General features: G+C 30.6%; 2 protein-coding genes across 2 annotated transcripts in view; one reads left to right on the forward strand and one right to left on the reverse strand.

Moving 5' to 3' along the window:
* The window catches only part of LOC139500649 (atrial natriuretic peptide receptor 2-like), a 40521-nt gene extending 23158 nt beyond the window's left edge, over positions 1–17363 (forward strand). Inside the window, exons 9-19 of the mRNA XM_071289451.1 lie at positions 2015–2158; positions 5515–5636; positions 7143–7324; positions 9584–9688; positions 10314–10433; positions 10678–10771; positions 11803–12030; positions 12929–13078; positions 13507–13605; positions 14108–14199; positions 15823–17363. Of these exons, the coding sequence (XP_071145552.1) occupies positions 2015–2158; positions 5515–5636; positions 7143–7324; positions 9584–9688; positions 10314–10433; positions 10678–10771; positions 11803–12030; positions 12929–13078; positions 13507–13605; positions 14108–14199; positions 15823–15894 (1408 nt within the window). The 3' untranslated portion in view covers positions 15895–17363. The remainder of the gene's footprint in view (positions 1–2014; positions 2159–5514; positions 5637–7142; positions 7325–9583; positions 9689–10313; positions 10434–10677; positions 10772–11802; positions 12031–12928; positions 13079–13506; positions 13606–14107; positions 14200–15822) is intronic.
* Positions 17364–20357: 2994 nt separating this feature from the next.
* On the reverse strand, positions 20358–20831 carry LOC139500709 (uncharacterized). The gene has a single exon (XM_071289572.1). It carries the CDS (start codon positions 20829–20831, stop codon positions 20358–20360), a length of 474 nt encoding a protein of 157 aa, XP_071145673.1.
* Between the last annotated feature and the right edge of the window lie 308 nt (positions 20832–21139).

A 21139-nucleotide genomic window follows, 5' to 3' on the forward strand; every position in this document is an offset into this window, starting at 1 on the left:
ATGCATTGTATAAACATGAATTGTTTTTCTGAAAAAAATATAGAGCCATGTTACATTTACGTACTGATTACTGCTAATAATAGCGGTAATAGTTGCATATTATCATCTAAATCATTTATACACAAATGAACCAAATTGAAAAGTTATCGTAGTTGAATATGACATTAAAAAAAATTAATTATCACACAATATCATCAATTTTACTCATATACGGTTACATAATTGTTATTCATTGCTACACACTTCTGTTGAATACAGTATTAAAAGATTTTTATATTCTACAATCGTTTGTAAAATATGCGTCGACAGGTATTCAGTACCAATTTGTAACTATAATGCAAATACTTTACTCACGGTATAATTTCGGTTTCGTTAATTCCTTTAGTTAATTTTCATAATGTGTCAGTTTTGCGATTTTACTTCCCCCTCCCCCTCAAGTATTGAAGCATTTACCTGCATACACACTTGAGTAACATATTTGATATAAAGGTTTCCGTAAACTAAAAAGACAACATAAAAAACAACAACAAAAAACCACACACAGTGACGTTAATACTGAAAATGTCTAAAAAGGATGAAGGACTTTTAAAAAAGAAGCTGCTGTGCGAAGAAAATTAATCTCGTGTCCAAAGCGCTATATGCATACAAAAGAACTCTCAAAATTGTATACATCTGAAGATGTAACATCCGGGTGTCCAACGTGTGTATTGTCTTTTAATACTATTTTAATTTCTTATAATTGGATTTGAGGATCAGAGTCCTACAGGACACGACACTGTTTACACCTCAATACTATGTTCAATCCGAACTCTTCTTTCGTTATCTTTTTCACCTTTTAACTTAATGCTTTGATGAAATGATTTTATTGACAATATTAAACTCCTTTGTAAACTCGGTTGGTGAATGCTCTCATGTCTTTTAACTATTTCAAAAGCGTACTCTAGCATTTTTTTTTTAAATATGTAGGCCATGAAAAATGTTTATATATAATGATTACCTTATTAATTTATTTCTTACAATGTGCCATTACGTTTTTGGTAAGCTAAAAGCATTTATAACAATGCTAATAGATTCTGAAGAGATTAAAAGTGTATTTCATGTTGATCATCAGGTATATAGGATTTATTGCAAATTGTATGCGATGTTTTATGTAATAAAGCAGGTACAGATTTGTTTGGGTTAACAAGATCGTGTCAATGTTATAGCAAATAAGATTTGATTAATTTGTTTAAAAACAAAATCTCTCACATTATATATCAATATTGTTAGCGTTTTATACATGAATTCATAAATGTTTTCGTAATATATATATACTGTTCAAAGGGTCAAATGTAATGAGCAATTTCTAGTACAGAATATTTATTTCTTGATGTCCTGTTAAAAAAGATCTTTTACAAGTACATACAATCAATGTCTATCATAAGCAAGCGTATCAAAAACATTTGAAGGTGGCATACGGTGATCTATAGTTGCTAAATTTCTACGTCATTTGGTCTCCGGTAGATAGTTATCTAATTAGCAATCATACCACATCTTTTAAATCTTGTATTTGACATCTATTTAGAAACATATTTTTAATTCTAAGCATTCTTCTCTTGACGTATTTTCTTTTATCATCTTTGATATTAAAACAGGGAAGCAAAAGAAAGTTTGGCAACTCTTTCTGTAATCAAATTCCAATGCACTTGAAACAGAGAATCAGACTTTACTTTAAAAGAGCTTACTTTAATATTCTTATTATATCCTTTTTCTATTTATATGATCACTTACATTCGTTTAGCTTGATTCCATCTACCAGTGTGCTTTATAGGTTGCATTTACAATAAAGCTACTAACATGTTAGTTTTGTAAACTAAGTTACCAGTTTGGAAGTCAACAATATAACAGGACTATAGTTTCTACAAATAACTTTCTCGTGTAGATATTGTGCAAGCAAGATATTATAAAAAAATAAGAGTACATATTACATGATAAGAATTCAATTTAAACAATGTTAAATTATTTCTGTTTGTAGACAAATGGATCATCAAAATGTTTGTAGATTTGTTGGGGGTTGTATAGAAGTACCAAATGTTGCTATCCTAATGACATATTGTGCGAAAGGGAGTCTGAATGATGTGTTACTCAATGAAGAAGTTCCTCTGTCTTGGTCATTCAGGTTTGTTGTATTTCCGACGATTCTGTCGTATTCATAACTTGAAATAATGTTAGAAATTAAACGTTTTATGTGAAAGAAAACTCTTTTGGCATGAATTCCAATGATCAATAGTATGTGAAATTGTAGTTTCATTTTGCAGTTATGCAGAACCGCTTTTATTATTTTTATATACAAAATGTATAAAAAAACGCCTTTTTCGTATTAAATCTTTCATGAACTCTTAAAGTCAAACAATTGATAGCCATAGATGTATACATACGTAGAAATGTCCTTAAGACAGCTTTATTACCGAAAGGGACCTAAAGTCAACAATCAAATTAATCTACGGCCGACTTTGCATAAGAGAATTGCACACTCTAATAATTTTAAAATTCATCAACGGGAATCAACGGGGAATTATTGACAAAAAAACAAAAGTTTAACCTAAAAATGAAAACAGAAACTTCGTGAAATAAATGTAAACTTACAGAAAAACTGGCTCCAGTTTTATAAACCATATCCATTTATTGAAAGAAAATCGAAAATACAGGCATATGACCATGGTTTATAAAAAGTGCATGTTCAAATGTTTAATCATTTATATTTAGGTCTTTCCACCTTTCTTGTGGAAAGACCTATTTAATTTGTTCTGATTATTAGGTCTTTCCACCTTTCCGTGTGGAAAGACCTATTGATTTTGTTCTGATTATTTTTTTTTTTCTTCCGCCTAATTTTTTTCTTGCGGTGTAAAAATGTTTCAAAAGATTTCGCTTAGTTTTTTTGTATATGATATCATACAGTCTATACGCTTTTGAAACTGACCCTGTTTAACCGAACACTTTTCATTGTAAGAGTTATCTCCCCAAACACTGTTTTTCTTGTTATCAGATCTCCTCCGCAACCGTAAAAGAAAGCGACAAATTTATTTTTCCAAATTGCTGGTTATATCCTCAGGATGTTACGTTTTATTTTGACCGAAGCTTTACGAAGACTCCTTATGAGAGTTATTTCCCCTTTTATATTGAAATAAATGAAATAAATTTGTAACTGGAAAACCATAAGTGATAGAGGCCTAGGGTCTTTTGATTTGAGGTCCTTGGTCCAAAAAATGAACATGAGGTCAAGGTCAAAGGCCAAGGTCATGTTCAAATTTTTGATTTTGGCTTGTTATCTCTTATTTTCAGAAATCATACAAGATATCGATACAATATTTTCTGACAATTGTTAGTTGCGACATGTCGTAACACATAAATTTTACTTAAAAGGGTACATAACATTTAATGCGAGTTTTCTCCCCTTTTATATCTAATATTAGTTGTATGGTAATATAACTCATTAACAATATAAAGTAGAGGCCTAGTCTTTTGATTTGAGGTCCTTGGGTGATGACCTTGGAATTGAGCTCAAGGTCATAGGTAAATTCAACGTTCTAGATTTTGACCTTTGCTCTTTCCTCTTATGTATACATGATAAAGACATGGGACTTTTTGCAAAAGGTTGCAAGCAAAGTGACCTTGATAAAGCCAACCGGAAGTGACCTTTTGTTAACCGGAAGTAGCCATTTTTTGTACTAATTTAATGTAAAAGTATACAGACCATCTATTTTTGGAATCAGAGTCAACTAAACTATCAAAACATACCGGAAGTAATATCTTTTAAACCGGAAGTAAAAAATGATCTCCCTTATTTACATCCTTTTGTATAGAAACCATATATTTTTGGAATCAGCGTTCAATAAGCTGTCATTTGACGCTAAAATTGACATTTAAAACCGAATTTTAATATTTTCACATGAAAAAGATCCGTATTGGTGGAAAGACCATCAATGGTTCTCTGAACAATTGGTTTTTAATTTTTTTTTTCTTCCGCCTAATTTTTTTCTTGCGGTGTAAAAATGTTTCAAAAGATGCTGCTTAGTTTTTTTGTATATGATATCATACAGTCTATACGTTTTTGAAACTGACCCTGTTTAACCGAACACTTTTCTTTGTAAGAGTTATCTCCCCAAACACTGTTTTTCTTGTTATCAGATCTCCTCTGTAACCGTAAAAGAAAGCGACAAATTTATTTTTCCAAATTGCTCGTTATATCCTCAGGATGTTACATTTAATTTTCACCGAAGCTTTACGAAGACTCCATATGAGAGTTATTTCCCCTTTTGTATTGAAATAAATGAAATAAATTTGTTACTGGAAAACCATTAGTGATAGAGGCCTAGGGTCTTTGATTTAAGGTCCTTGGTCCAAAAAAATGAAAATGAGGTCAAGGTCAAAGGTCAAGGTCATGTTCAAAAATATGATTTTGGCTTGTTATCTCTTCTTTTCAGAAATCCTATAAGACATTGACAAAATATATGCACAAAATGTGTGTTGCGACATGGCGTAACACGTAAATTTTAGTTAAAAGGGTACGTAAACATTTGATGCGACTTTTCCCCCCTTTTATATCTTATATTAGTTGTATGGTAATATAACTCATTAGCAATATAAAGTAGAGGCCTAAGGTCTTTTGATTTTAGGTCCTTGGTTGTTGACCTTGAAATTGAGCTCAAGGTCATAGACAAAACTCACGTTCTAGATTTTGACCTTTGCTTTTACCTCATATGTATACATGATAAAGTCATGGGACTTTTTGCATTAAGTTGTAAGCAATGTGACCATAAAAAACACAACCGGAAGTGACCTTTTGTAAACCGGAAGTAGCTATTTTTTTGTACTAAATCAATGTAAAAGTATATAGAACCATATATTTTTGGAATCAGTGTCAAGTAAACTATCAAACAATACCGGAAGTAAACTTTTTAAACCGGAAGTAAAAGATTATCTCCCTTTTCTATATATTTTTTTTATAGAAACCATATATTTTTTTAATAAGCGTTCAATAAGTTGTCATTTGGCCCTAAAATTGACATTTAAAACCAAATTTTAATATTTTTTATATAAAAAGGTCTTAACTGGTGGAAAGACCATCAATGGTTCTTTGAACAATTGGTTTTTAATTGTTCCTGGTTTCATTTGCCTGTTAAATGAAATAAAATACAGCATTCTAAATATTACTCAAACTAAAATATTTGAATGGCCTTTTCATACTTAACATGTTTATCTTGAAAACAAATGACCTCTTAAAAGCTAACTTTTATTTATACCAGTCACCCGATTATTCATAATGGTCAATGTTGTAATGAACTTTTATCATAATTTAGGTACAATCGTACTTAAACAATGTTCAAATATCATAAACTCATTGAGAAAGATTGTTAAGATGAAGTGAATAATAATTGCAGTTTAAACAAAAAAAAAACAATAGCAGATTGACCATTAAGAAATCGCATGACAATAAAATAACCACTTGGTCAACCTTCTGATCTTTGTTTACAGATTTTCTTTTGCTACCGATATTTCGAGAGGTATGAAGTATTTACACAGTCATAAAATAATACATGGGAGGTTGTGGTCCAGTAATTGTGTGATGGATGACAGATGGTCAGTTAAAGTAACAGGTATGCATCTTAATCCAATATCGTAGATCACGCATGTTTCTACTGTTAAAGTATCCGTGATATAAAACTTTATAACTTATATCGACTGGTCAGAGAGAAACCAAACCAAAACCCCAGGGTGACCTTAGATACCACGAAAGGATAAGTTGAAATCCTAATCCACATATGACACCAGTGTCATATATATAATGTGATGGTGATGTATATCAATCGATTCAAAGATGTCTTTTTTGTAATTATAAAAAAAAAAAAAAAAGATATAAAAAGATACCTGCCAGGGGCCTGGTTTTTGAAAGTTAGGACATATTTTATGATCATCTTATGACTATCATATGATATGTCATAGGATGTAAATCAAAGCTGTCTTAAGAGAGTCATATCTATGATGCTCTTATCACTGTCATAAGTGAACATTATTTTCTATCATTTAAAACAATGATTAAAAAGTGATAAATATAAAAATGAAAATGAAAAGTATGAACATATTAATTATTACCATTCTTAATATTTACGAATATTTTATCTTTTTCGTTATAATGAACATGAAATTTTATACAAAAAGGAATTGAAATATGAGTGGATAACCTGTTTAAATTTAGTTTGTAATATATAATAAATCTTGAACTTCGCTTTCTTGTATTACCACCATACATGCATTGTTATTTAACTGTGAATACCTTTAAGATTCGGTACATCGCTTAACGAAATGCCCGTGCACATCACTAATATATTCTGCGAACGAAATAATATGTATATTTATTATACAAAACCATGAGTAAGAAAGGAATTCAATATTGTATGTCGCAGGCTGAAGATTCAAATTTTAATTTACGTAGTTGACTTAGAAAAATCAAATCTTTACTGATAAGCTAACTGAGAAACACAACATATATTTTTTTTATTGCAATTAACATGAAAAGTAATTAAAATTTTAGTTGACAATCATAAGACCATCATAAGTCATGTCGCGAGGGGTCTTAAGTTTACGACATAAGTTATGACAAATCGTAACTTGGGACAATTTCGAAAACATATCTTACGACTATGACATGTCCTAAGACCATCATAAGACATGTCTTAGTCATAAGATACTGTCGAAAACCAGGCCCCTGGAATGCATTTCAACATACTTTTCAATTACAACTAAAATATTCAAATGCAGTCAAATATAAGATTTAATTTTAAATTAAAAAAAAAAGGTTTAAATAGCATATCTTTGTCAATTTAAAGACTATGAAATACTTAATATATTCTCATTGTATGTGATTAACCGTAAATGCTACATACACAGAAATCAGGTTATAAGATTTTGAATTCAACAATTTCATTGTAACATTTGTGTGAAAGAAAAGAATTAATTTTTGTTAATAGCTCTAATATCGTTAACAAAATTATGATACCATATCGTATTTTATAAACTTCCCTTAACCAATTATTGACGCTTCCTAAAATTTTTACTGTTTACTGAAATTTATAAAATAACTTGGTTATCCTTCTTGCCTCTAGATTATGGTTTGGAAACATTCCGAAAATCTGGTGTCTGCGAAGATGAAAACATTAAAAAGCAAAAGCAAGTTTATTTGGAACCAGAACTTGTGAAAAGTCAAGCTATTCCTACTGAACACAGTGATGTATACGCATTTAGTGTTATACTGATAGAAATAGCAACGAGAGGAGATCCATTTCAGGTAAAAATATATTGGTGAACTATCTATCTGTTTTTTTCTCACGTATAAAGGCATTAGATGTAATATTCTGCTAAGTTTTGTTTTTTCATACAGGTAAACGCCAAAAAAAAAAAGGCACAGATAAACTCGACCAAAATGCTATAATTAAAAGAGAAAATTGTATTTTTATTATTTTATTGCTGTCACTATCAAATGCATTTAATATTATGAATAAACATACAGAATTGGCAGTCAGAGTATAGAAATATCAAACTCTTTGCTGATTTAACTAGTGCGAGAGAAAAATTCACTGCTTACAGAGTAATGGAATCATTGATTTGTTTGTATTACATAAAAAAAAGTTGTAGTGATAAGATTAAATCGGCCTTAAAATTAAAGTGTTTGTGTGATTTAATTTGTTTTCTGCTGATTAGAAGGAAGCCATAGACTCCTAATAGTAAAGTCATCCGATGAAAATACGATGGGGACACCATTTTTATTTGGTTGGCCTCATTGGAATGAAGATGTGACATATGATTTATATTATTTGGCAATACCGAATATCTATACCATAGTGGTGCTCGATCTTCAGCGTTCAGTGTAGTGTTCTGTAGACCTTTAAGTTTTCGTCACTAATTTCTTTTGCCAATAAAATGCCTGTTTTCGTACTACTAAATGAGTCTGTCATCTCTTCCAAATATTTTGTTATCGGCATGTTGCAATGTATCGATAATACAAGACATATATGTATTGCAATGAATAATACGAATAATTCAACATGCTAAATATAGGAAATTTATATAAAAAAAATAATACAAACCATATATTAAGAACTAATGTTCTTACTCTTTGCAACTGATCTCATTTTGTAGAAATAACACACTAAAAGACAGGGCATGTTTTATTTGCTTATGCAAATCAATGTCAATAAAAAATATACAATTCTAAAATTCTAATATTTTGTTCAGTGTCAGTTGTAAGAATGATTAATAGCAATCAGAACTTTTTAGTGTCCTTAAATAACAAGAAGCTAAATTGTTTATACAATGAAGAATGAGTATAAGTTTTTTTTTAATATTTTTAACAGTAAAATCAAAGCAATAGTATTGTGAACCCTTGTAGTGTATATTCTTTAATTTTCACCTTTTGTAGATAACTGATTTATATTCAGAATGCGAGTTGTCTGTTGCACCCCAAAAAATCATAACGTTTAAGTAAATTCTAACCATTGCCCTTAAAAGCTTTGAATGGATGACTTAAACTATTGCAGTTCAAACGCTCAGATCAATAGCTTAATACTTATCTATCTCAAATTCATGTATTTGGTTTTGATGTTGTATTTGTTATTCTCATAGGATTTTGTCTAATGCTTAGTCCGTTTCTGTGTGTATGTGTTACATTTTAATGTTGTGTCGTTGTTCTCTCTTATATTTAATGCGTTTCCCTCAGTTTTAGTTTATTACCCCGATTTTGTTTTTTGTCCATGGATTTATGAGTTTTGAACAGGGTATACTACTGTTGCCTTTATTTAAGCAGCAGCACTTAATTAAGGAGTTGATAGATGATGGTTATTTTTCAAGTTTGTTTGTTTTGATGATCTAAATGAACTGTGTAAAGTTCCCTTCTGTTCCAGCCATAATAGAAATTTATAGATACTTTTTTTTTATATCATCCGCCTGCTAACCAGTCCTCTAGTATGCCAAATATTTCCTTTTTATAATATCAAAAAAGTATAACAATTTACCGAACTCTAAGTTTAATTTAAAAAGGGGAAGTCCATACAAAAATACTTTCATACGTTATCAACCAACTGTCTGAGTGGAAACAATTGTCATATCCCTGTCATGGTAAATATATTTTCCGAAGATGACTTAAACCGTGTACCAAGTCAGGAATATGGCCATTGTTATATTACAGTTCGTTTCTGTGTGTGTTACCTTTTAACGTTGTGTCGTTTGTTTTCTCTTATTTTTGAGTGTGTGACAGTTGTTTACAATTCCGTTATAATGTCAAACAGATATACAAGGTTAACCAACCTCTACCAGACACGATCCAACGTTTTACTGAAATAGTGAAAAAAGAATATAATACATTCTTGAATTTCTTTCCATTGCCCTATTAAGATTTCCTAGTTATGATAATAATCTGGTTGATTCCCGAATCACTAATTATGAATCAATATCAACAAATGCCGTACGTGTTTAGATACACGATACTCTTCTCACAAATAACCCTTTGAAAAAAAATAGGACTATACAGTTTATTTTTATTCACACGAAGGAAGAAGATCCATATTCTGTGCCTTTTAACTGGCAACCGCCATTACCGGTTTTTGAGAAAACGTCAGACGAAAACAATTGTCCATGTCCGGATGAATATTGTAAGGTAAACGAAATAGTCTTAAGACATGAACACATTTTGCAATAGATTTTAGACATAATATGTGTTTAAAAATTGAATCAATGTGATTAATATGCTACCAATCTTGTAATTGTGTTTTAAATTCAAAACTGAGATACTTTCGTTTAAAACAGTCTGTTGCATGTGAGAAAGATACACATTATTGTTGTTTCAAAAGACCAGTTATTGTGTTTCACTACATAATAAGAGGTTCCTAATACAATTTAAAAGTACCGTTCGGTTAAATAAAATTGTAATATCGTAAGTGATAACCAAGAGACAATAAAACATGTAAACAGAAAAATCAAACGACTTTTGTGACTCGTATATCACGCTCACTAGTATCAACCTCGTTATTTTGCTGTCTGCTAAAGCATCAGTTCTATATAACGTTTTATATACCGTTTTATAAAACTAATTTTGGATTTGCATATTCAACTTTAGTTAATGGTATCGACTCAACCGGTTTTTTTTCTGGATTTAGGACAGTAACAGAAATGCTGTAAAAATAATGTGACATTGCGGCATTAAATGCGATAACTTATGTTGTAAAATCCAACACTTTTTTAAGTTTGTCTAAAACCAAATAAATAATTTTTCTTATTGACAGCTGATTTCAATATGCAGATCTCATAACCCAATAGAAAGACCATCATTTGAGAGTATTAAACGACGGCTACAACGCATCAATCCTAATAAACAAAACCCCGTGGATTTGATTATAACAATGGTGAGTCCATTTTAAACAAAATCCTACAAATAGTTTTGAATTTTTGCTGCATAAGGAAATCATTACATTATTTTTTATACTGGCAATAAGTTGATTTTTAGACGATAAAATGTTTTTGTTATCATCAAAGAAAAATAACAATTGCCAAAACCTTGTTTTTGTATCCAAATTGTATGCTGCAATTTCTATTATTTAATATCTATTTTCTTTGCCTTTTATAAAATCACTATTTTATCAATTTTAGATGGAAAAGTACTCAAAGCATTTGGAATCTGTTGTTGCAGAAAGAACTCAAGATTTGATGGCTGAAAAGCACAGAACAGAGCTATTATTGTATAGTAAGTGGTGATACGATAGAGAGTTTTTTTATGAAAAATTATCGACAAATTTATGATTTCTGTGCACGACAGTCTGACTTTGTTTTCGGATACATAATTCTGTTAAGTAAATTATTTCAAAGTGAACTTTTAATGTCAAGGGAAAAGCAGGAAATTTTAGAGCATGATATAAGCGCCGACTCATAATGAACATAATTATATAGCAAAAATGTAGGACAATAATGTTCTTGCTTTTTTAGGGGTATAAAAGTTTCGTAATAAGCAGAACCAAAAGAAGCGATAATTAGTGAAACATAGGAATTTAAAAAAAAAATCAAGGGTAGAAATCCGACTTTATCCATTTTTTTTTATAAATATTTAAAAATAAATTCATGTCAAACTATATCAGGAAAATATTGATTATTTGTAGCTATGTATAAAGGATTTTTGGTTGAGCAATTTTATCGTAAATTATAAGCTGATGAGTTTATACTCAACATTAAACATATATGTCTCTTATCGATTATAATGAAAATGTTATATGAAGATATAACAACATTTTAAATGGAATTTTATTTTATTACCGCACACGAATTACATACGTGTGGAACTATGAAAAACCACTTTCCTTAATTTTGAGTTTGTCTTTAAATTGTTTTAAAATTCAAGTCGAATTTTAAATTGAGCCACTGATACAGTGTAGCTCGGTGCTTATACATCACAACATTGTGTTATTCTCCTATGATAATTTATTTGTATTGTAGTCTTTCATTTTTGTTTATGTTCTCTAAATATGCAATTTTATTTTATTTTGACATATATATTGTTTTTATAGTGATTAAGAGTATAACACAATGTTGACTGCTGTGACAAATAGCTTTTGAATTTGAAATTTGAACTTTTCTTTTTTGAATTTTTCTTGGAGTTCGGTACTTTTGTTATTTTAGTAACCATAATCCTTCTATCTTTGATGTCTTTTTACAACCAATTTACTCCAAATAAATAAAACACATATCATTTGAAGATATTCTAATATGTATTTCAAACTACAGGTATGCTACCAAGATCCGTAGCTGATTCTTTGAAAACCGGACTATCGGTACAGGCAGAATCATTTGACCAATGCACCATTTACTTCAGCGATATCGTTGGTTTTACAGTGCTATGTTCCAAAAGTTCCGCATTAGAAGTTGTAGGATTACTAAACAGACTCTACACAGTATTTGATGAAATTATAGAAAATTTCTGTGTCTATAAAGTAGAAACAATAGGCGATGCATGTAAGTGATTGGGCATATACTTTTAATCCTTCAAACGTCGAAACGAATACCAAAAACTGTTTCAATAATAAGAAACAATGTTTATATTTCGAACGGGGGAGACTGGATCTTTTCCTATATAAATCGATATACAGACATGCCGCTGGGATAAGATACATGTTTTGGAATTTCAAATATATGAATGGGGTGCGATTTCATGATGGTAAAAAAACCAATGGGTAGACATTTATATGTCAACGGGTGATAAGTAATCATCTTCTTTTAGGATGACTCTGAGCACTGTGTTTGGTTTGTTTATAGAATAACGTGAAAGATCCAATGTGGATAAACGTCTAAACAAGTTGTCATGATAACAGGAAATGTATATGAATTGGTTGTGATTTACGTATAAAATATATAAATTGGTAGTTTTTTGCATTAATCAATATTCGAAAAGGGTGGTTTTTTTTAACCAAGCTGATCGTCTTATTCAATTTTTTATGTCTGTTGAGACCATAATTAGATATTTCTTAGGTCGAATAATTTTTTTTAACAACACACGATTAGCAAAACAAGGTAGGTTCATCACACTGCATGTTTACCCCTATGAGTATTTGGATTATTAGTAAACTGATGTTATCATAATGTATATTGAATCCTAGAAGTATTAAGAATTAAAAAAGACGGGTTCGTCATACTGTACCCCTAGAAGTACTATATTTGAAATATTAGTGAACAGATGTCTCGTTAACGCATAAAAACATTATCTTTCTTTTTATAATTACAAACCAATTTCTCTTTTCTAACATAGAAAACAAATGTTTTTAAGTAAATGGAAAGTTTAACTGCAGAGTAATTTTATTATCTGGTATGCCGATCATACTTTAAAACAAAAGAATTTTTTTATTTTATATGTTAGACATGGTTGCATCAGGGTTGCCTAAGCGTACCTCCAACCACGCATCAGAAATAGCTAAGATGTCCTTGAAAATCGTCGAAGCAGCAAAACATTTTAAAATTCCTCATCTGCCAAATGCTCCTCTGAAAATACGAATTGGCTTACATTCAGGTAAGTAATTGATTATAGTCAGTACAGTGGTGATAACATTATTGAAGAATATAAGTGATTTATTTCCACCAATTAAAAGTAAAGTGATTAAGTTCTAAAATGTTTGCTTCACTTGTTATATACATAATATTTGTTTTAAACTGCAGAATATTATGTTGGTAGCAGTATGAATTGACGAAAATTGCCATTCGTCAGTTCTGCAATAAAGTCTAGTTATCAAGCCGACACCACCTAAATGGATAACACTTAATTGAAAATTTCATCATTTTGGACATTTGCATAATTTATTTTCTGATTAAAGATTTGTCACATATTGTTTTGGCCTTGTAAGGGTTATACGTAAAATAATATTTGCCGTTTTCATCGGTTATAATTTTATCATTTCACCCTTAAAGATATTATGTTTGTTGTGTTTTGGTTTGTTTTAGGGTATGTCTGTGCTGGTGTTGTAGGTAGAACTATGCCAAGATATTGTTTGTTTGGAGACACAGTTAATACAGCGTCAAGAATGGAATCAAATGGAGAACGTAATAAAATAAATTTATCTCATAGAAAATAAACAATCTCTTAAGCCCCAGTCACACAAGACAACGAAATCACCAAGCTCACCGCGATCTAAAATTAATTAAGATCGTGCTGAGGTCGCAGTATGAACGTCATGAAAATGTATTTTTTTGTTGTTTTCACGATGCTATTACGTCCTCATTACACTTCTACCACGATCCTGCTACGATAATACCACGTTATCATGTTAACTTATTGAAGTTTTTGAATAGAAATATTCAATCTAGTTAATTTTTACGAATAATACTTTTCTCTATCATTCTAGTCAACATTTCTCAAATTTAGCGTTACTTAAGTATAAATATAAGAAATCTATCTTGAAAATCTATGTCATAGTTGTTACAAAGGTATGTCTCCCCTTTTATGCAAATATTCTAAAACACATAGAAAATAAGATCAAAACCTAGAAAAATGTATGATTTGAAAAGATCCTGTGTAATAAAAGGATATTATTGTACTTTTTAGCTTATAAAATTCACATAAGTGATGACACATATTCAGAGTTGGCAATTACTGGAGGTTTTCAAGTTGAGGAAAGAGGTGTCATAAGTGTAAAGGTAACTGTTTAATATTATTTTATTGTTGATACTCCAAAATGGAAATCAGAAAAAAATAATTATCTTAAGACAGCATGAGAGACAATAGGATAACAAACGAAATCTGCAATGCTGAAAGTAGATATTGCAGCCATATTTTCTCATTTTGCCTTATTTAAGCATTGCATTAACGGTTGCATAGATTGAATAATGGGAGACAACTCCGACCGTTTTAAATGAAAATGCATTCAAAAAATCAGTTAGTCTTTCAAAAAATTGAAATGGCTGAATTATTTAATAAACTCATATAGATAACAGGATTAAAATAAAGAACGCCATGCGCGCTTGTGACGGTCGATTAAAAAAATAAAAAGGTAAAATAAAGTAAAAAGAATAACATCATTGACGACCCGAAATTCTGCCAGGTTTTGACAAATACAGCTCAGGTAATGTAATTCAACCATGATTCTTTAACGTTCGTTATAGGCATCAAATATAAAACTTAATTGAAATCACAAAAATACTGAACTTAGAGGAAGATCAATTGGGAAAGTCCATAATCACATGGCAAAATCAAATAACAAAACGTATCAAAAACGAATGGACAAAAACTGTCATATTCCTGACTTGGTACAGGCATTTTCAAATGTAGAAAATGGTGGATTAAACCTGGTTCTATAGCGCTAACCCTCTCACTTTAATGACAGTCTCATCAATTTCCGATATTTTTACATTGATGCGTTAAATAAACAGACACAATAAATATAATAGTCAAAATATGGGTACATCAGTCATCATCGTTTAACAATTTTAAAAGGAACAATTTAACAGAACACAAAAACATCTTCTATCTACGAACACATTTATTGAGTGTCTGACGTCAGAAAATTTTATACGTCACATAAATTTGTCGTTCAATGTGCGTACAAACAATTTTAAAATTTTCATGGGAATGTTAGCATACAGGGTTAAAAAATCAAAAGTATGTAAGAATAAATTTAAGAAATAGACCGAGATTTAAACTAGTCCAAAAGTTATATATAGAATTTATAAGAATCCAAAAATAGTTAATACCACTACGCGATTGAATGATTTTGACGTTTGTGGTTCAACGTATATTGTAATTCATAATAGAAATATATCATAATGACATATAATAGAACAATATCATACTGACGGGATCTTTTAAAGTACAGAGTCACGTTATAAGAACAAAAGAAATACAAAAAGTCGCAAATACAAAACAAACCACAAAAAAATGAAAGCCAATACAAACACATTGACGAGATGTATAAGTACCGAGCCACGTGAAACGGATATCACATGAAACCATTCAACAGTAAAAGTAATATTAATAATAGAACAAAGACAAATGAAAGAACTATAAAACACGTTGTTAAGATGATAAACAACATCAGTACGAAGAATCTATACATCAAGACCATCGTGTATTATTTGAGAAGTTGATACGGAATATTTATCAACAAGGTCTTGGTACCTTCCGATGAACTTTTTTAGAAAAAGAACGAGACGTTCTTTAACAAACCCCTGTTTCATCAACTTTCTACTCAGACACTGAAAACTTATCTTCGCTTGATTGAATTGATCTATCTTAATCAAGATACTTAATGTTTACATTTGTAGGGAAAAGGCGATATGCGAACTTGGTGGCTTATTGGATATGACCCTTGCAAGATGGACAAAAACAATCTTTGATTGAGAACAGTAAGGGATATGATATGTGTTGATGATGACATTAAACGCTGAAGTGTTCTTGCTAAAGAAGATATAAGTATACTTATGTATGCTTCCATTTACAGAGAGATTTTGAGCAGCATTTTTATTCTAATATATATCCACGAAAAACTAACAATTATTTTATTATTTTATTATCTGCACCAGGATAGACATAGTAACATAGTAGAATGCATTTAAGTGTTTGGCATCACTATATGAAAGAGGGTAGATCGACACATATATATAGATGTTCTACCGAAAACAATATTAGAACAGCGGTATATTACTGTTGCCTTAATAGATCATACGAAGTTTGGGGAGTTGATGAGGAAGTCCAATGTTTACAAATGTGATTTGTTTTTTCTCGAGCCTATGAAGCGAGACTAAGACTGATGTTTCCAGTGGCCGTGGCCTTGTCATCAAACATATAGTAGCCTGTGGTTTGTTTAAGTTCACGGGAAACCACTTAGCGTTGTCAATAATTTTTGGAATGCAGTTGTAAAAATTTCATTTACATGGAGAATATTTAACTCGTCCCCCTCAGTCATGGTCTTTTCACTTAATAATATTTGCATATTTCAATGTAATAGTGAGTGATAATGTCCGTTTAAGGGCACTGGTGGATGTCAATGATAGTCATGATAGTAGGTATGCAACATTTTCACATCTCAACTCCATGGCTTTTATTATGCGACGCTCACTAATTAATGGTCAATTGACTTTGAAACTTTTACAAAGGTTACATGTTTAAGTTTGTCATTAGATCAGTTTCAGATGACTATATATGGTAGGTCAATGATATTTTGTGTGCAGATGTATACGCATTGGCAGCTATCATTTCCATTTAATGCTACTGGCCCTCCATTCAGTCATGGTTCATTGACTTTGAATGTTTGCACTATTTACATGTTATTAAATTTTGTGATGATCTCAGTATATAAATGAACGCTAAATGTTAAATAAATGATATTTGTATTCAGTTGTATTGACATTTGAATTCCCATTACATGGGGATTATATAGCCAATACTTTTATAGTTCATTGCATTTTTAACCGTTTCAAGGGAACCCGTGTGAAAAGTCAATACTATTTGGTGTGCAGGTTTGTAAGATTGGAACTTTTCATTTCCAAAATGTTTTTTTGGTCTATCCAGTTATTGTTCATTTTTTTTGGATTGATTTGTATATTTAACATGTACAGATTTCGACATTTGCGTTATACCACCAAATCACATCGAAACATATCTCTGCGTCAACAGTTTTTTTTCAATAACAAAGTTGTTTCTTACGGTCTTCTAGCAAGTTTCCCTATAGATTATTGTATAAGTACTACGTACTTTAGTTGTATGATAGAGGGAAGTACGGTTGCTATATTGTATACATATTTTACTTTATGATTTGCATGTCTACCATAGGTCATGTCTTTAGGAAATAAAATATATTACAGGTTCTATTTTTTTGATTGATGTCAATTGTTGACATTTTGTCTTTGAACGATATTATCAGGTCAATTATTATTACTTAAAACACTCAGGCACATATTGTGTGCAACAAGAGCAACATAATATGGCAAACAAAAATATGGTCAATAAATATGACAAAGAAAATACGCAAACATTTTATCCCTACGGATGAAAAAGAGGTTTTCAGTATTTGTGAATAAGTTCAGGATAGTACTAGCGTAGAAAAAATGTTCAAGATATATTATCAATAGAGAGTTTATTCCATTGGTAGTTATTTGTGGGTCAATGTTAATTTACAGTGTTAATGACATAACAAACTGCACCAATATAAATGATAAGCTCAACAAGGAAAACTAAATAAATAATATTGCAGTCAACTTCTGTACTTGCTACTTTTCGTCGACAGATTTTAGTATATAAATGGTAATACTTTTCATTCATTGTTTAACGGTTGTTTGCAGATCCAGGAAAAAAACATTGACGACAGAACACACAAAGCTTAGAAATCAGGGCAGTTCACAACCCGTTTCTTCATATGTTTATCACCATTATATAAACAGTTTTTTTTTTATTAAAGTTTTACCGTAATGATGCACATTTAGTTTGCTGCTATACATAACCAACAATCATCAAACACTAGTAAGGTTTAATTTGATCATTTGACCATTTATTATATCTCATCATTTAGTTGATTGTGCTAGTGGTAGCGTACGTACAGCATTTAACTGTTTTAGTTGATACGTTTCCTCAAGCACGGGACATTTGTAAGATTAATTTCAAAATATGATATTCTGTAGATAGCATTATTACTTTTCTTGTACATTGAGTTGAGGAATTTTGATGTGTTTTAGGGGCAGATAGATTGGTTAAAAGGGAGAGCGACAAACAGCAAAGCATTTCAACTGCGTCATTAAGCAAGGGGATAATTAAGACTTAAATCATAATAATCCTTTTCCTATAAAAACCAAACAATGTGTAAAACAGAGACTATACGAGTGTTTTGTAAAATTTGTTAAAAATCTTGAAACAGGGACAGAAATTCCAGATCCAGAACCAATCCATGGAAGGTAAAGATAAAAATGTATCACCAACATCAGAACTATAAAGCAACAAACACTGCATTCTTGAAGTTAACACAAACTAAATTCGATCATAAATAATTCTTCGAATAAATCAAGACCGCACAATAATATGCAACAATGATATCTAATAATCTGGTTCATTTCATTTCCAAGACGATTATTTGGCCCGGCTCTCTCAGTCATGCTCTATGTGACTGCGACATTTTTAAAAAAATCATTTTATTTTTTATGTTTGTTTAAGGGTAAACACTATTGGTGAATCAATGATGTTGTAAATATTAGCAAATTCATGAAGATGTGTTCGAGTCAAACATTTAGTCCTGTGTCGTGGTCCATTGACATTCAAACTTTTACATTGTTTACAGGTTAAAGTGTGTGGTTAGGGCAATTTTAGATGACCCGGTTATGGTAAGTGAATTATATGTGGTAAACAAATATGGTGGATTAAACCTGGTTTTAAAGATAGCTCAACGACTTACTTGTATGACAGTCGCATAAAATTCCATTATATGGACTAAAATGTGTGAACAAAACAAACAGATATAATAGATGAAAATGTCAAAAATAGAGGTACAGCAGTCTGAACATTGTGTTATAATCTTATTCACAATGAAAACAAAGAAAGAAAAACAAAATGGCATATAGAAAAAGCACATAAGCAAAAAAGAAAGACAAGCATACTAAAAATTATCACGGCACAACATAACATTGGCCGGATGCATAAGTACCCAAACACGTCAAAAAAGAAAAAAAAAATGGACTAAACAGTAAACAGTATAGGTTAATAATTTACAAAGACAAATAAAAGAGTACTATATGATAACATGTAATGAGGATGAGAAACAACGTCAGTACTTTAAAAGCATCTAAACTTAAAGACCATCATGTAGCATTTGTGAAGTTTATACGATATATTTATCCATAAAGTCTTTCTATCGTCCGATGATCTTTTTTTTCAAACGTTTTTAGAAAAATGACGAGGATATTCAGTTTTTTTTATGAGTTCTTGTCTTTGATGTGTTTGAGCTTCTGATTTTGGCATTTGAAGAGGAACTATGGTTTCGAATTTTCTTTGGTGTTCGGTATATTTGTTATTTTCCTTTTTAATTATAAAAGAAATCTACTTAAAACATCACACACATTGTGTAAGGAAAGATGCAAAATTTCAGGACCAAAAAATACTATTTTGAGTCAAATACTAAGACTTTTATCATAAAATTACCGAAAACAGGAAACCGGAAGGAAAACTTGTCAAACGCAATGCAAAGTAAGAGTTTTTGTTCGTTAATATTTGCCAAATATATGCTAAATAAGTTGAACTATTTATTACATACATCTTTGTCGTAATCTTTCTCTACTCTTGTGTTATTGTTCTATGATAATTTATATCTTTTATTTTTGCTAATATGCATTGTCTATATGCATTTTTGTGTTTCTTTGTTACATATGACGTGGGTTTGTACTTATTTATCCCGTTATTGTGCCTTGGTAAATGTTTGCTTACATATTTGTTTGATTTTATAGTGATTAAGATAATAACACAATGTTGACTGCTGTTCCCCTATTTTTGATATTTTTACCTATTATGTCTGTTTGTTTTGTTCACATATCGTTGTCATTATAATGGAATTTTAGGCGACTATCATACAGTTCAGAGGTTAACTATAAAACCAGGTTTAAACCACCATTTTCTACTTTAGAAAATGTATGTACAATGTCAGGAATATGACAGTTTTGGTCCATTCGATCGATTTGTTTGAGCTTTTGATTTTGCCATTTGATTAGCGACTTTATGTTTCTGAAATTTAATCGGAGTTCAGTATTTTTGGAATTTTAGTTTTTTACTGATACTTACTTACTTACTTAGGTTTACTTAGGTTCTTTTACTGATACAGGAACTAAAGTTCCTCTTCATCAGTCTCTGCTATATCTAAATCTTCTCTACTTTCGGTGATTTTTGATTTATAGTCTTCGTACACCATTGTTTGGTTCTTCAAGTATTTCTCTAGTCTATTCTTAAATGTATTTGTGGTTGGTGATGTCACTATAATTTCGGGTAGTGTATTCCATTTTCTCACTACTCGTAGAGCAAAGGCATTCCTCCTTAATTCTGTTCTTGCTCTCTGTGGAAATATTTTTAAACTATTGCCGCGTACCCCTGTTCGTGTAGTCATATCCTTCCATAATTTAACAAATTGTGCCGCCTCTTTATCATATTGTCCGTTCAGTATTTTATATAATTCAATCATGTCACCTCGGACCCGTCTAAAATTTAGAGACGGTAGTTTTAATTTTTGCAGTCTTTCTGAGTATGTTAAATTATTTAATCCGGGTAGCTGTTTAGTTGCCCGGCGCTGTACATTCTCAATCATGTCAATATATTTTATTTTATATGGATGCCATATTGAGCACTCAAATTAAGTAACCGAAAATAAAAATAAAATAAAACTGATAGATACTTTTGAAAAAAGGAAAAAGAAATTACACAATAACAAAGACTGACACAATTTATAATTTATATAATTTATATAACGTTGCGCACTTGCGAATCACTAATACCTTATTAGACAGGAAAAAACGTGTACTTTTATTCATTTTAACACTACGTATATATGGTCTTTGGAGGTCATCTTGGTTGTTAATTAGATTGCGGCTGTCCGCTAAATTACACACGAATTTC

The sequence above is a fragment of the Mytilus edulis genome, chromosome 1 (assembly GCF_963676685.1).
Source record: "Mytilus edulis chromosome 1, xbMytEdul2.2, whole genome shotgun sequence".
Taxonomy (NCBI): domain Eukaryota; kingdom Metazoa; phylum Mollusca; class Bivalvia; order Mytilida; family Mytilidae; genus Mytilus; species Mytilus edulis.

Coding starts and splice junctions, on each gene's coding strand:
- LOC139500709 (XM_071289572.1), bottom strand. CDS start 20,831: ATGATTGAGAATGTACAGCGCCGGGCAACTAAACAGCTACCCGGATTA.